The sequence below is a fragment of the Nymphaea colorata genome, chromosome 2, assembly GCF_008831285.2.
Source record: "Nymphaea colorata isolate Beijing-Zhang1983 chromosome 2, ASM883128v2, whole genome shotgun sequence".
NCBI lineage: Eukaryota > Viridiplantae > Streptophyta > Magnoliopsida > Nymphaeales > Nymphaeaceae > Nymphaea > Nymphaea colorata.
Genome location: NC_045139.1, coordinates 16072333 through 16087658, shown reverse-complemented (window position 1 = coordinate 16087658; position 15326 = coordinate 16072333). Strand labels below are relative to the sequence as shown.

Sequence of the window (15326 nt, the reverse complement as noted above, 5' to 3'; positions counted from 1 at the left end):
AATTTCATAAACATTTTTACCTTTGACTGAAGGTTTAGTTGCGAAAAACCAGTGCCCGTTCCTTCCGATAGGTTCCCTGGTGCCTGCATCGGATTCCGAGAGTGACGTGCTCGGTACCTGACGGTCCAATCCAGCAGTTCTCTCAGTGGATTCGCATGCAGATGCTCTTGCCATCTCCAAATTTCTCTCCGCAGTAGAGAAGGTGGGAAGTGGTGGTCTCTATCCCTCCCTGCGACGGTGGAACGTTTCCATGGCGAGGTCCAAAAATCGATGGCGGTCCAACGACGTCGAAGAATGCCGCGAACCCCTAATTTTTCTGAAGAGAAAGAGCCTGGCGGTTGGGAAATGGATTTATGTCCCAAGCAGTTATGGGAGGTTGAAGAAAGATGGAGGTGAAGAAAAGGGACTGCTGTCTCTTGGTTGACACCATCCGATAAAATTGGAAGAAAAGGAATTGCAGGGCAGGATTCTTTGGTGATGGATCTTGGTGCTTCTGGTTACTTGTACGTGCACAAGTGCGCACGCAAATCTCCATAAATGGTTGTGGAGGAGATAGTTGCTGACGCTCAAACTGCATCAATCAACATACCGGAACTGTTAAATCTTTTCAGTAGAAATCATCTTAACTAGTTATAGATTCTTTACCCACATTGCATTCCCTGTGGAAGTGTGATATGAAATTTCTAGGATAATGTCATGATTTTCTGTGTGCTACCATTTAATAATTAGGTTGTCCTACTTTGCTACGTTATGGGTGATGCTTGAAAGCTTCTCAAAGTTGCATTTGTTCTCCTAGTTGCATGGATTGGAAAATATCCATTATAAGTGAAAAGAAGCTAAATCAAGGTTGTTTCTTTTCGGTAGACGCCAGATCTGAAATTTGTCAAGATGGAAATTGATGGAAGCTTTACATTATGTTCTTCATTTGCATGTTCACGATTAATTACTCTTTAAGAATGGTTTAACCATCTTTAGTGCTGCCTGTCATTTAAATGCGTTGATGTTGCGTTATTACGCTTTTCAGAATCTTTGATTGAGAACTAAACAAAATGGTTAAGGCTTCTTTCAATTGTTTGCAAGTATTTAAGCCGCCTTTCGATCAATTTAATTTGAGCGGAATGCTGCGGATGCTAGGTGGTTAGCTGGAGCGATGATCGATGACCTTGTTCTGTCAAGAACAGAGGCAGAACATTTACATCCGCAGGAGCAAGGCATAATTAGCTGTCCTATATTCTGAGCATACGCGTATTACCTTTCCCAGTAATGGTTCTGCCGCTGAGAGTCTTAATAGATTCTAAAAGGAACTTTCCCTCCACTTGATCATCATCTTTGAACTGATCATCAAAGAGATGCTGAATAGTGTAGTTCGCCATGAAGATATGACACTCATATCTTGGCGTATTCGTCTACAAGCTCTGATCCTCCCTTAATTGCATTTCTCTTCCAAAAATAGAGCTGTGCATTTTGGGTACTGCATATCCATCAGGAATAGTAGTGTGCATCATATTCTCCAATCCAGGCAAGCAGTTTCTAGATGCTGTCTGGAATTAATCGACAGAAGCTGGTGGAAAGGAGCCCGATGCAAAATGTGTTATGTTGGCTGAACTTTGAAAATGCCAAATGCAAAATCTTGATTTACACAGGCAATGAGGAACGGAGCATACTCATCCGTGTAGCATCGTCGTAAGGCAAGAAAAGACTCCAAGGATCTTGCTTGTACGGGATTCAATCGCTGCACCAATTCTATGAGCACCATCCGTTGATTTTTCCTGCAGGGGAACAGAGGGTATCAGATTTTTTAAGAACAAATTGGTCATCAAATGCATAATTCTGCACGACAGCCAGTAATAGAAAAATAAAGCTGGTGCTGTCTTCTATACCGACATTGAAAGCCTGCATTGGTTTGATGCAGCAAGGTTCGATTTAGCTTTCTGGTTCTTCTGTGAGCACCAAGTTGCTTCCCCTCGGCTTCTCTGCATCTGTTATGCTTCTGACGAGATGGTTCTTCTTGATGCGGCAAGCCTAATGCACTATCGAGTGCAGCGCTGGTGAAAGTATATGGCCCTCCTTGGTAGGGTCGGAGTTCATCAACGCTGCACTCAATGATGCATTTGGTTCCACCTTTTTCCTTCATCCCCCAAATCCCTTCCTGGTTTTGGGAATGAATTCATGGCGTTCTTATGGATATGCCCACTTCATTAGAAGTACAGAATTCTTGTGGCAGTACATAGTGCCCTTCATGGCGTTTTTATGGGCATGTCCACTTCATCAGAAGTACAGAATTCTTGTGGCAGTACACAGTGCACAGTACTATTTGTTTTGAATCTTGGTGGGTATTCAACTGCATCTCTTTCGCACAACACTCTGCAAGTAACCAACCTCATTTAGGAGATCAATTTTTTTGTATAATCCCCAAATTCTTTTCTTAAAATCTTCAGCTTTACAACGACTGTCATATAAGGCATTTTACTGTTGCTCTAATTCTGATTAAACTCCAGTTAAATTAGGTCTCGCCATTGAACTATAAAAGAAATTGAAGACAATTGGATTCTGTTAATTCCAACTGACGGGCATGAAATTGACAGACAGATATTCAGAACATAATTTGTTCACATTTTGATGCTGGTGCTGCATTGGGTAGCGCCTAACATACTAGTCGGGTATAGTTTCCATGTAATCTTTTTGGGTATAACAATGATAAAGTGTTCTTTTACTGAAGACAAGGGTGAGCCTACCCCAGATCATAAAACTTCATAAGAAACATAGGCAACAGATTTGAGAGTTGCTAACGAAGTTCAACTAGTATCCTTGAACTGTGGCGTACAAAATTTTGTAATTGAAAGAGATCTGGACATGAGCAACTATTTAGAGTTTAGTACTTCGAAGTTTTCATCTCCTATTTTTCAATTCTGAACGATAAGCTGGGGTTAGGTTGTGCCCCACGCATCAATCATTGAGGGTCGAATATATAGCTCTACCAAAAGAATCATATGCACAACCAATATTGAATATTATAAGATAGTTATACCCAAAAAATTCTGTGCACATTTTCAACAAAAAAAAAAAATGCACCCATGTGGCTCCCATTCAAGAGGCCTACCTTCCAGCAGTGCTACAATGAGGCTTGGACCATTCTACACAAAAGATTTGGCATGGCTTTGACACATAATGGATTTAAGACCAGGCTCTCGATCTTTAATCTTAAATCCATTTTTTTTTATGCTAAAAGGTAAAATAAGAATCTTAAATGTGGATCTTAGGTCTGACATAAGGTCTTTAGTTTGGTGAACTATGGATTTTACCATAAATCTTTTACCGCATCACTAAAAGCATATCGTATAGATCCAATTCAGATCCATAGACTTGGAATATGGAGTAATAAAACGCAGCTGAAAGGTTCGGGTTTTCAATTAGATTCAATTCAGGATACCTTTCGACTTTCGTTGCTCCCACGTTTTCCTATGAAGGTATATACTGATCTTTTTCATTTCTTTGTTTTGTTTTTTACGATTTCCCTCGATTTTATTTAGCCCAATGGATGGACGAAGCATGTCAGGTGGGCCAATTTCAGTTTGAAGCTTTCTGGTATCAACTCTTTTTTATCCCAAAACACACTTAATATGCAAGTTGAAGATACAAAAAGAGGTTTAGTATTTTAAAAGGATGGGGACAAAGGTAAATGATTCGGCTCTCAAGTAGGTGGTAAACTAAATATTTCTCCTCCATTCGCCTAGATCTCCCTTAAAGGCCCGTTTGATGCACATGAAAAATTTAACGTGGTAAATTTACCAATGAATGTACGAAGCATCTCAAGGCCCATTTTCACCCGCCTGTACAGATTTCACTCATTCCTTCAAATTTCACCTAACAATCAAATGGACCCTAAATTACTGTTACCAAGAAAGAATTTTAAGTATGAGAAAAGGAAAATCCGTAAATGGTAGGGTTATGCTAATGTTTCCTTTTCAAATTGGTCCTTTTCTAAGTGGCTAATCTTCAGGACTAGCTTTTGCTTATAATAAAAAAGAAGATGGTTTTTTTTTATTACAAAATCAAAAATTTCGTGAGTATTGTCAAATATGGACATGTAGTGATAAATGGTAATATTAAAAAGGAAATTGCAGTTAATGTTTTAATTTTTTTTCTAACTTAATGAGCATTTGCTTCAATCTCTTAAACAGAGTTTTCATGAAAAATCACAAAAGACTGCATTTTCTTTTATTATGGGCAGAAAGTAGACCTGAAAATGGAAATTTCTTCAAAAGTTTGTGCAGAGGACTATTGATATTTCCCATGCAGATACTTATGTTTATGTCAATGAATCATGTTTTTCTTTTAGGACCACTTTCACTTGGTGGTAGAAACTGCTGCTTTACAAACACCATAATGATGTTTGTATGTCATCCTAATTCCATGTGGACCCTTACCAGCTTCCTCCTTTTCGCAAGGCGCCGCGTCATCATCTTAATCTATGATGCAAGGATGACGACAAAGCGAACGTTCATGAGAGGTTAGGCCATTTTTTTTTATCATGTTTCTATGTTTACATAGGAAGTTTATGGTATACCTTTCAACCATGCTGTCACCGTTTAAAGTATAGAAAAGTATAACACATATAAGAATTGAAATGAAGACGGTATCCTATGCCCCTTAAAGCAGAATGACTATAGAGTGAACAGAGATATTCGCTTTGGGAAGCTAAACAATTAGAATTATACAACACAAAGAAATTATGTATTTTTTTATATTTTCAAAATTAATTTTTCTTGTTGAAATGAGTTTTCCTTGCCTTTTTGTCTTTTTTGCGTTAAGAACGCGTCATTTTGGCCTTCTCCTGGTGGTAAGTGTCTAATTGACATGGATAATGGACAAGGATTCTAAATTATTTTGAACAAAATAGTTTTTAATACAAAACAGTTATATTTTTTTTAGTAGTTTAGTAAGGAAATGGACAATTTCAGATCCAACTTGCCTCTGACCTATTGGATCAAACTTGAATTGTTGCTTTGGTTTGTAGTTCCTTTTTTTTTGGGGTGGACAAAATCTGAACATGGTTTTAGCTTAGTTTGTCCATAAATTAAATGGGTGCCCAATTTGTTCTTAGTTTTCAAACTTGAGCTCTTTCCCACTATCGACATCGTTCTGCGTCGCTCATCACTCTCCACAATGGAGTGTTTGGTTTGGCGCGCGAGTTGAGCTATCTTATGGCACACGAGTTTTTAAAAACATAAAGGAAAAGAACGTCGAGAGAGAGATGCTACCGGCTTCTGCTTCTTCTTTTTGAGGGAGAGATGCTGCTTCCATTCCCGTTCGTCGGATTCCGGCGTGATGTCACGAAAGACTAACATGGCAGAAGCAAGATCATCGCTCAGGCGGACGATTGCCTTGTGGGGCCTTGTGGCGGCCGTCCTCGGGGAGTACTGGGGCGTCGGGTGCTGCGGCATGGGGCCGGAACTCGGCGTCGGGCGGGGCGTTAGTATCCCGGTGCCGGCTGCCTACGAGGAGGGCCTCAACGGGAGCGCGGTGATCCTGAGGAGCAACGGCGGGAGGAGGTGGACCCCCGCGTTCAGCTGCTTCCTGAGGTTGCAGGCCAGAAGCGGGAGATACTGGTGCTCGCTCGCCGTCTCCCTCGGCAACGTCGTCGTCTGGAGCTCCGTCGAGTTCCCGCCCTCGGAAGCCTGCCTGCTGGAGCTGACCGGAGACGGGGAGCTGCAGCTGGGTGATCATGTTCCCGGCGCCGGCGGCAGCGGCAATCATGGAGTCATTATTTGGAGAAGCGGCACCTCTGGTCAGGGAGTGAAGGTAACTCTCAAAATTTACAGAGCATGAACGAAGATGGTTGGTTATACATGCGTTAACCGATTCGGAGCATTGATTTTCTCTGAACCTTTACCTGTTGTCTTCAACTACTTCAAATGATTTCTCATTCATTTTTACATACAAAACCAGAAGAACTATATACATAGGACGGATTCCGCCTGGTCTCTTATCATTCTGAAAAACGTTCACATTCATTCACTCAATGCCAACAACTTTATATTGTCCAATAACCAACTATATTGTTCTCAAAGGGGCCTATTTTCATTTGTATGCCTGTACCTCCAAGTTCAAAACTTGATTCTTTGGCATATGTAAGAAAATATTTTATCGGCTAAAAAATGTTGGGGATGTTTTCCACACAACCCAGAAAGGAGAAGTAAATAATTTCTACCAAAATAAAGTTCAAATAAATAGTTACTTAGAGAAAATTAGATATTCAATTTTAGTGTAAAAGAATGATTACGATAAGAAAAATAAAACAAATGAAGAAAGAAAAGAAAGAATTTTTAAAAAAAATTTCAATGAAAGAGAAAAGGGGAATATGAAAAGGAAAAGCACTTTGTGCAGAAGCAAAAGCCACTAGCGCATGCGCAGCTTCGTGGACAGCCCGGGTGGTGGCCGCACATTGAAAGTGCCTTTCTCTTAATAGCGACACAACTCCTGCAAAATTCTGCAGGCCTTCCTTGTGCCAACGGTTCGAGTTTGAATCGGATATTTCCTGCATTGATTTCATTCCCTTCACTATTATTAGTTTCTACTGTTTATTTGCATATGTTAATTACCGATACGGTACCGCGTAGCGCGTGCCATACACTATTGATCTTTTACTATTTTATAACCGATTCAATGGCTGAGTCGGCCGATTCAATTCAATTCCCAGATTCGATAATATTGGTCCCACCTTTCACTTACTAGAATTTGACATATTCAGCAACTTTAAGGATTTGGGCCAACTTATCCGAACTTTCTGAAAGGAATCTTGACTGAGTTAAGAAAAATAACTCCCCAGAAAAAAAAAAGGGAGAAGGAAGAACAGAAGATCCAAGCTGACCTGCGCGCACTCTTGTGGCACCTTATAGTGGTGCTCTGCCTAACTTCAGAGTATTCGTATTGGAGAAAAAGTAAAAGAAGAACTCGAGCGTTAGTTGGATGACGTTTTGGAAAAGTTCGTTTCCTGTACTTTTCTCTTCCTAGTAGTTTATGTGCCTTATGGCATACCTGGTTTCTTTCTTTACGCAGAGCCATTTGAGGAGTTCTTTTCTAATTTACCTAATAATTGACCCAAGGTGGGTTTGAAGTTAAATTTGCAGAAAAGATTGATCGACCAATACATCTGAAAAGGAAATACAAGTTCACTTCAATGGGATTACTTGCAAATAATTTCCAACAGTATAAAATAATTTTGCAGACCAGACGGCCGTGGGGAGCTGGTGACGAAAAGATGAATGATTTAACAGTTTTGCAAATGTCGGATGGATTTGTCACAATGCATGTAAACTTTTCCCAATAAAGTTTCTCTTTTCTTGAAAGAAGAAGAAACAACCTAAAAGAGAATGAAACGGGTGGAACTTGGAAGCATTTTCACCATTATTCTACCTCTGTGTCCTGTTTCTTACAACTCTCTGTTACGTATTTGCTTTTTGTGCAACTCCAGCAGAAGTTACAGCTAAGAAGAAACGGAAACTTGGTGTTGCTGAATCAAGCCAATCACATAAAATGGCAGAGCTTCAGCTTTCCGGTGGATATCCTCTTATGGGGACAAACACTCCAGCGCTCTACTCGCCTTCTCTCCCCTTCTGACACCATGACGCTGTACTATTCCCTTGAAGTAGAGGACACTAGAGTGGCCCTGTTCCTGAACTCTGGCCAACAAAAATACTCCTACTGGGAGTTCCGACCTGATGATCTTCACAGCAATATCTCGTTTGCCAAACTGACCTCCCGTGGATTGGCATTGTTCAACAGCACTTCTCACGAAATAGGACTCATATCCACCAAGAATGAGCAGGCGGTATGGTTTTTTTCATTGGCCAAAAATGGAAGCTTGGTGTTCTACCAATACTCCCCAAGCATTGGGAAATTCACAGCCTTGTATCAACCACTGGTTGGTCCGTGCGATCTTCCTTTCTCCTGTGGAACTTATGGCGTTTGCACGTCGTCCAACACCTGCTCATGCATGCAGATTTCGCAGCAGTGGTCATATAATGAATCTGGTTGCCTTCTAAACTATGAAATGCCTAGCAGCTTCTGCAATGACAGCTGCACGGCAAAGTTGGTGACTTTCAGTGGCATTGGCACCATTTTAAGGGCACCACCAACGATAGCTAATGTGACAGTGGAGGAATGCAAGGATCTGTGCTTGGAAGACTGCACTTGTAAGGCGGGACTGTTTTCCAGCGGAGGAGCTTCTCCAGGATGCTTCCATTACCAAGTGGTCGGTGGTGTGAAGCAGGTTGGTGCAGCCAAACTCGCAGATGAGGTTATGTATTTCGTTAAGGTTCCAAAGGGAACTGCAGACGGTCTCTGTAAAGAGACCAGGAGTGGTGATGGTAGGAAAAAACTTGTGGTTGTGGGTGGTGTGATCGATGGCTTGGTTATTCTGGGGCTTGGGGTTGGGATTTTGTACTATGTGATCTCTGTCAAAAGACATAATCCTCGAAGTAGAGCCTCATGATTCAAAAAGTTGGTTCATTACAATGCTCTTTTTTTCTTTTTCTTTTTCTCTCTTTCTGGATGAAGTGGTCTATGGTGCTTGTAGTACTGTTCTTTTACATAGTTCAAATGCCTGGAGAAGAAAAGGGCTGCTGGGTACAAGTCGAAGAATTTTTTCTCCAAAATTCAAGAGAAGAAAGTGCTACAAGAAGCGGGTCAAGAACGTCTGTTTCCTTGATAAGCCACCACTCTTTTAAATGGCATCATATTCTCTGCTCCACATCCTTTTTCTTCTGTCCTGATATTAGTCGAGCCTGCTGCAGTGCTTTGCCTTTGCCTGCTTGTACCTGTCATTCATTTAGGAACAAGAAAAATAAATGGGAAGTCCCAAAGTTTTTGGTTCCTTTGACGGCAACATATTGCCATACAGAACAGAAGGAAACAGAGCTAGACATGAATGGCTTTGTTGATTGAGTTACTGCAACAGCACTTTAGGAAAAGAATGACAAGCAAATAAACAACCCCTTACAACTTTCTTTTCACATGGTCATGTACTTGTTCTACCTTCTCTCGTATCATATGTTGTGATCAGGGGATTCTCCCTGGACTCACAAAATGTAATTGATTTGCAACATCCATATTTCCTTAGCTATAAGCATTGGATGTCAGGGTAGCTTGGGCTAGTTTCAAGCAAATATAACACATGACAAAGCAACCATTTAAAGTAAGAAAAGAATGAACTGAAGATGTTCGAGCCTGAAAAATGAGCATCACTTGTTCACAACTAACTTGGGTGTAGTTGCACAACAACAATCGTGTGATGACAACTGGGTAGAGCACCATTATTAAAGCTGAAAAAGCTCATAAATTCAAGAACTATGATCATTTTTGCTTCAGTTGCTGATGAGTAACTGAATTTTGGACCTCATTGGATAGTTTGGAGGAAACTCTTGTGCTGAAGATTACAGATAAAAGAACTTCCATCACTTTCTTCAGGCAGTTTGACTACAGAGGAACAAGGACCATATCCATAGCTCTCATCAGGAAAAAATTTCAATGTAGAAACTGCTATGCCTTTTTAAAGATAATCACGTGGCTAATTGCATGCCTACATTATTGATACCATTAGCCTCTATCTATTTGTCCCCTGTTGCTGCAACCCTGTCTCTGCAGTTGTCCTTGGGTATCTGTAGACTTTCTCACACTCGAACTGATTAATGTAAATGCTATTATTAGGATAAAACTGAAAAACCAGTAAATGTTACATAATTATGTCTGATAGCCTGATCAGACTGGTTTTTCTCAATACAAATGCTCTTTCTTTCCGCTCTGCTTTACTCCCAAACAAGACATCTCACTTGCACAATTATTTCAATGAGGCAAAAACATGAAAAATGGGAAAAGAGAATAACAGGCACACCATGGACCAATACTTTGTGCACTCTGAGTGCATATAGCAGTAAGAAAGGTTTAACTTTAGGCCTTTTCCCACTTGAGTGGCTTAACGATCTCCCATGTGAAATCTGCATCATCGCGTCCAAAATGGCCATAGGCAGCAGTCTTTTGGAACCTGAAATTGCCTCCCCTCTTCAGATCCAAATTGATAGAGATCATCCCTGGCCTGAAATCAAAGTTCTCCTTGATCAGGGCCAGTATATCCTTGTCTGGGATTTTGCCTGTCTTGTAGGTATCCACAAAGACAGAGAGCGGCTCAGGCACACCAATGGCATAGGAGACCTGCACTAGGCAACGGCGAGCGAGGCCTGATGCCACCACACTCTTTGCTGCCTGCCTAACAATGTAGGCGCCACTTCTGTCAACCTTGGTTGGGTCCTTTCCAGAGAATGCACCACCTCCATGTGCACCCCATCCTCCATAGGTGTCAATAATGATCTTCCTACCAGTAAGGCCTGCATCACCATGAGGTCCCCCAATGACAAATCGGCCGGATGGGTTCAGGTGAAATATGGTTTTCTCATCAAGATATTCTGATGGAACAACAGGTTTGATCACATGTTCTTTCAAATCTGCTGCTATCTTATCGTTTGTGACTGTTTCGTCATGCTGTGTGGAGATGAGAACAGTGTGAACTCTAAGTGGGACCATGGCACCCCCTTCATTTTTGTACTCAACAGTGACCTGTGTCTTGCCATCAGGCCTCAGCCATGGACAGGTTCCATTCTTTCTGACTTCTGTGAGTTTTGCACCGAGCTTTGTCGCCAGGACATGGGTGAGGGGCATGAGTTCAGGTGTCTCATCGGTTGCATACCCGAACATGTGGCCTTGGTCTCCAGCTCCAATCTCCTCTGGCTTCTTGGTAAGGTGGCCATGCACACCTTGAGCAATGTCTGGACTTTGCTGCTCGATGTTCACCAGGACATTGCAGTGGTCTGCGTCGAGGCCAACATCAGCAGAGACGAATCCAATCTCCCTGCAGGTGTCTCTAACAATCTTTTCATAGTTGATGTTTGCCTTGGTGGTGATCTCACCAAATACCATCACCATGTTTGTCTTGGTGCACGTTTCACATGCAACCTTGCTGTCAGGATCCTGTTCCAGGCAGGCATCAAGTATGGCATCTGATACCTGATCGCAGAGCTTGTCAGGATGGCCCTCATTGACAGACTCGGAGGTGAAGAGGAAGGTGTCCATCTGCTCGTGGGAGACATAAAAGAATGCTTCAATCAGAAAAGTATTCCAAGGAAGTGGAAATAATTGGCCAAATTTGATATCTAGGGGATGAGATCTGCCGGCCAGAATACATAATTGGCACTCGACAAAATCATAAGCGGTTTCTGTGAGCTTATGATCAAGAACGGAAGTACACTAAGCAAATTATAGCCTACAGTCAATACAATTAAGAGTAATTACTCGTCTCAAGACATTGGTATGGTCCTTTTTCGTGCATGCAAGTACTTGTGTCACTAAAAAAAATCCTATCCGCACATCGAACTAGAATCTTGAAGCTTAAACAACAAAGTGGGTGTTATTTCAGCGTAGAACTGAAAATTCTGACTCTGTTCTGCCTCTATCCCTGTCTGAGGAAGGTGAAGAAATTGCACCTGTACATGGTGCTTATGAACAATTGGATATCGATACCTGAACTTTGGGTTCAGGAACCAATAATCCTTTCTCAGACTTCACTAAACAGCTGCCCGAAAGCGGAGACTACAGCACAGAACAGAACAAGGAACAGAGGAAAAGAGATCCTGTAAGAAATTGCAGAAAGCACATACCTCCTTGACAAAGACGATCGGGCAACTGCTTCCTCAGATCTCAGGAACTATGATCTTTGAAGTTTAGAGGGTGAGGAATCCCCTTGAGCGGACCACCGAATTTATAGCTCCTCCTGCATCCTTTGCACCAGCCACTGCAGTGCCCGACTCGGTTGGTGATGCTACCAACCATCCAATAGTCGCGGTGGTGGGGCCCAACAATAGCTAAGGTGGCGCGTCTCGTCCCCAGTACAAGGAGGTGGGGACCACGCTGTTTGGTGGGAGGCGGGCCCCATGTCATGTGTGTTTGGTTGGGGTCGGTTGGGTGCGGTTGGTAGGTGGACCGAGAGCCCAAGGGGGGAGAAGTTAATCAGTGTGCAATTTAACTGCATAATTTATCATCTATTGAAATTTATATTAAGGGGCATAACATAGTTGTTTGCATTGAGATTTATGTTAAAAGAAGCATAGCATAGCATAGTTGATCACATTGAAATAGAGGTGAAAGTTCAGTTGTCAGTTTGATATTAGTAAGTATTATTTTTGTGTTGATGGTGTCTCGCTTCCTACCTATGTCTTAAATCAACCCTTTTAACTCTAAAATTTTTATTATTATTAGTATCTTCCAAGGAATTTGAAAGTGAAAATTTTTTATTATTAGTTATCTTCCAAGGAATTTGAAAGTGAAAAACATTATCCTTATTTTAGAGGACTTGGAAGTATATACTTAGTTCGGTTTATTTGAGATGTTTTGTTTGAGGCTTACGCTTTTTGCCGTAACCTAAAAATGGGCTTCATGCTTTCCATTTTCTCTGATACAAGCCTGCTCTCAAACAATGGCCAACTTTCGCCATTGCTCACAACAAACCCGTCATAGATAAATGCAGCGGCACTAGAGTATTTTCTTTTTTTAAGCTCTAAGATAAGCGAGAAGTATAACGTTCCGTAAGATAACATGAACTATATGTATAAAGTTCCGTAAGATAACATGAGCTATGTGAAAAGCGTAAAAAGATTCATGATGTAATGTGAATTAGAGTGAGGATTCCGGTTGATAAGAGAAACATCATTCGGGGCATATTTTTGTAGGTAAGCCCTTAAACGGAAAATTTCTTAATTCAGGTTCGTGCACACGAGTTCCGTTACTGGTAGCATTTGAAAATATTGTTAACGTGTCGGTCGGTGATTTAAAAAGTTAAAATCGCACATGGCCAGGCTTCGGTTGGTGGGTGGACCCCGCGGGCAAGGAGCAAGTGGTCACGCGGTTTTAGTTTTGAAGATATAGTTTTTTTTTTTCTTTTATATATATAATATGGCGGCCTTCCAAGTTAGATTTTATGAGGTGTCTGATTCCTCGTGATTTAAAAACTCCATTTATGATCAGACTCTCTTCTTCAATCATTCTCTCTCTCTCTCCTTTTCTTTTTTCCCAACTTTTATATAATTTTTTTTCTTTTTCAAATAACTATTTGATGGCTTTCATAAAAAATGTTTAGAATTTTAAAATTAAACATCAGACCTTTAAATCCGATATTTTTTTCAATGCAATTAATTGTAGTATGAGCAAGAGTGAAACAAGATTTATTTTTTTTATGAGGCATTAAATATATAGCTAACACATTTTTAATTGGTTTTAAAGTAGCGACCCAAATTTTATGGGGTTGTCTCATATAACTTGACCCAAGTCGACTATGACCAAGAGTTCAGATTGAGCTCCGTGGGACATACGTCCCATGGAGTCTCCACCTATATCTCTTCATGTCCCACGAAGTCTTCACTTATCTCTTCTGTCGAATATAAACCTTAAATGTATTTCAAATTATAGGTTTTTATGATCATCTCTTATCACGCATGTCACACTTGACTACGTCCTCCAATTGAAATTGGTTGGTAAAGTTCTGGCCTTCTTCTCAACCCTTGGAGTTTCAAGTACACAATTATTTGAAAAAGAAAAAAAAAATATTTTTTCTATGAAGATGAAAGTATCAAAAAAATATCCTTAAACAAAAGGGAAAATGTTCTTAAAAAAAAAAAGCACCCTTTGATCAGAAAGGGCCTCATATTAAGTTATTACCAACGCACTAGTTAAAATATGGTTGTCTAGTTTTCACCATATTCAAACGGAGGGAACTTCCTCACATTTTGCAAAAATAAGATTTACTAATTTAATTTTAAATTTGACCGCAGTAAAAATTAAAAAAAAAAATTCTCCAGGCCTCATAAAAATTTTGAAAATACTGTTCAGCCCTTACAAAAAAGTTTAACGCTCATATTCTCCTTAGTCCCTTGTGATTCTTCTTTAGTAAAACCTTATTTTTATTTTAAAGCTTTTAAACAACTGTTACTATTTCATGAACCTATTGAACAAATTGAGACATGTTCATAATACATTATAACACTGTGTTTCATTCATCTACCTTAATTTTGTTGATTAATTCATAAAACTAAAACAACTTGTTGCTGACGTCAAACTATCTCTTAAAGCTGAACGTGTGGTTGAACCCATTTTGTGTCATTATCATAGACTTAGATAGCTTCCATACATCGCCCTCAGTGTCACCATACATCACCTTACACTACCACCAACTTTTTGCCCGCCGTTGTTGAACTCTCAAACTCTCTTTCTCTCTCTTTTTGTTTGGTCCAAATTTTTTTGACTGTTCTAATAGAAAATCGCTGAAACATAGACTCTTATTATTAAAATATAAAATCATATCCATAACATCACTTGCTTTGTATATATATATATATACATCCAGTAAGTATAAAAACGGCCTAATCATAGTCTTAAAAAATTTCAGATAACATTTGTTCTCATGGCTCCACATTTTGAAATTGCACAAAGAGAAGGAACCCATCTCTAGGTTTGATGGTATAAATGGATGAAAAGTGGATCGGTTGGAAACTAAAGCACGGTTTTGATGTAATATTTTCTAAAATTTCTAAAACTTTTGATTTTTAAAAGATCCAGAGAGACATGAGTCCATTGATCCCATTTGGCTGGTGTGAGGCAAAGAGAGCACTTGTTTCTTCTACAAAGAATAGGTTGAAAAGTAGTGCATCAAAAACTTAGTTGATTGTTTTCTATGGGATTGGCGCAAGTCAGTTCTTGATTTAAATCCTTGAGGTGTCAACTTTTTATACTATAAATGAGAGGTTACATATTATGCAAGTTGAAATGTGGTGGGAACCATACTTTCGAGATACTCAAAGCAGACCTTGTACCTTATGAAGATGAGAGGTATGGTGAGAGCTTCGGCTATCATCCGAATGGTAAGATGAAATACTCTTCTTACTCATCCAAAAACGGTGCAATTGGTCGGGTTGGTAGCATGTAGCTGGTTTGATTCATGTGATGTGCCAAGATGGGGTTGTCAGATGAGGAGGATCCTAGCTTAAATGGTATAACTCATTCGAAGTAGACATTTATAGATGAGGAAGTGCGATGACAAACTTCTTTTGTCTTTGTATGCAATATTATCTTATTAATATATGAAATATAATTTAACAAACCAAGAAGAACTTCAAGGTGATTCCAATTTTGAAAGGGTAATACAAGTTAACAATAGAAAGCATGTCCATATCCAACATGGTGCTAATTGCTCGTGCATCGCTTACTTCTAAAAGAACAGAAGAAGC

General features: G+C 40.1%; 2 protein-coding genes across 3 annotated transcripts; one reads left to right on the top strand and one right to left on the bottom strand.

Moving 5' to 3' along the window:
* The first annotated feature begins 5126 nt into the window (after positions 1–5126).
* On the top strand, positions 5127–9544 carry LOC116247968 (G-type lectin S-receptor-like serine/threonine-protein kinase SD2-5). 2 transcript variants are annotated; one of them, XM_031620462.2, is made up of 2 exons: positions 5127–5802; positions 7478–9544. In XM_031620462.2, the coding sequence occupies exons 1-2, from the start codon at positions 5329–5331 to the stop codon at positions 8492–8494; spliced, it is 1491 nt and encodes a 496-aa protein (XP_031476322.1). In that variant the 5' UTR covers positions 5127–5328; the 3' UTR covers positions 8495–9544. The 2 variants fall into 2 exon arrangements, with proteins under 2 accessions (XP_031476322.1, XP_031476321.1); XM_031620461.2 differs by having other exon boundaries at positions 7475–9544.
* A 139-nt stretch (positions 9545–9683) lies between these two features.
* LOC116247969 (S-adenosylmethionine synthase 1-like) lies at positions 9684–11842 on the bottom strand. The gene is made up of 2 exons (XM_031620463.2): positions 11709–11842; positions 9684–11124 (listed from the first exon to the last, which is right to left on the bottom strand). The coding sequence occupies exon 2, from the start codon at positions 11122–11124 to the stop codon at positions 9949–9951; it is 1176 nt and encodes a 391-aa protein (XP_031476323.1). The 5' UTR covers positions 11709–11842; the 3' UTR covers positions 9684–9948.
* Positions 11843–15326: the final 3484 nt, after the last annotated feature.

Coding starts and splice junctions, on each gene's coding strand:
- LOC116247968 (XM_031620461.2), top strand. CDS start 5,329: ATGTCACGAAAGACTAACATGGCAGAAGCAAGATCATCGCTCAGGCGG. Junction 5,803..7,474: donor CCTCTGGTCAGGGAGTGAAG/GTAACTCTCAAA, acceptor GTGCAACTCCAG/CAGAAGTTACAGCTAAGAAG.
- LOC116247969 (XM_031620463.2), bottom strand. CDS start 11,124: ATGGACACCTTCCTCTTCACCTCCGAGTCTGTCAATGAGGGCCATCCT.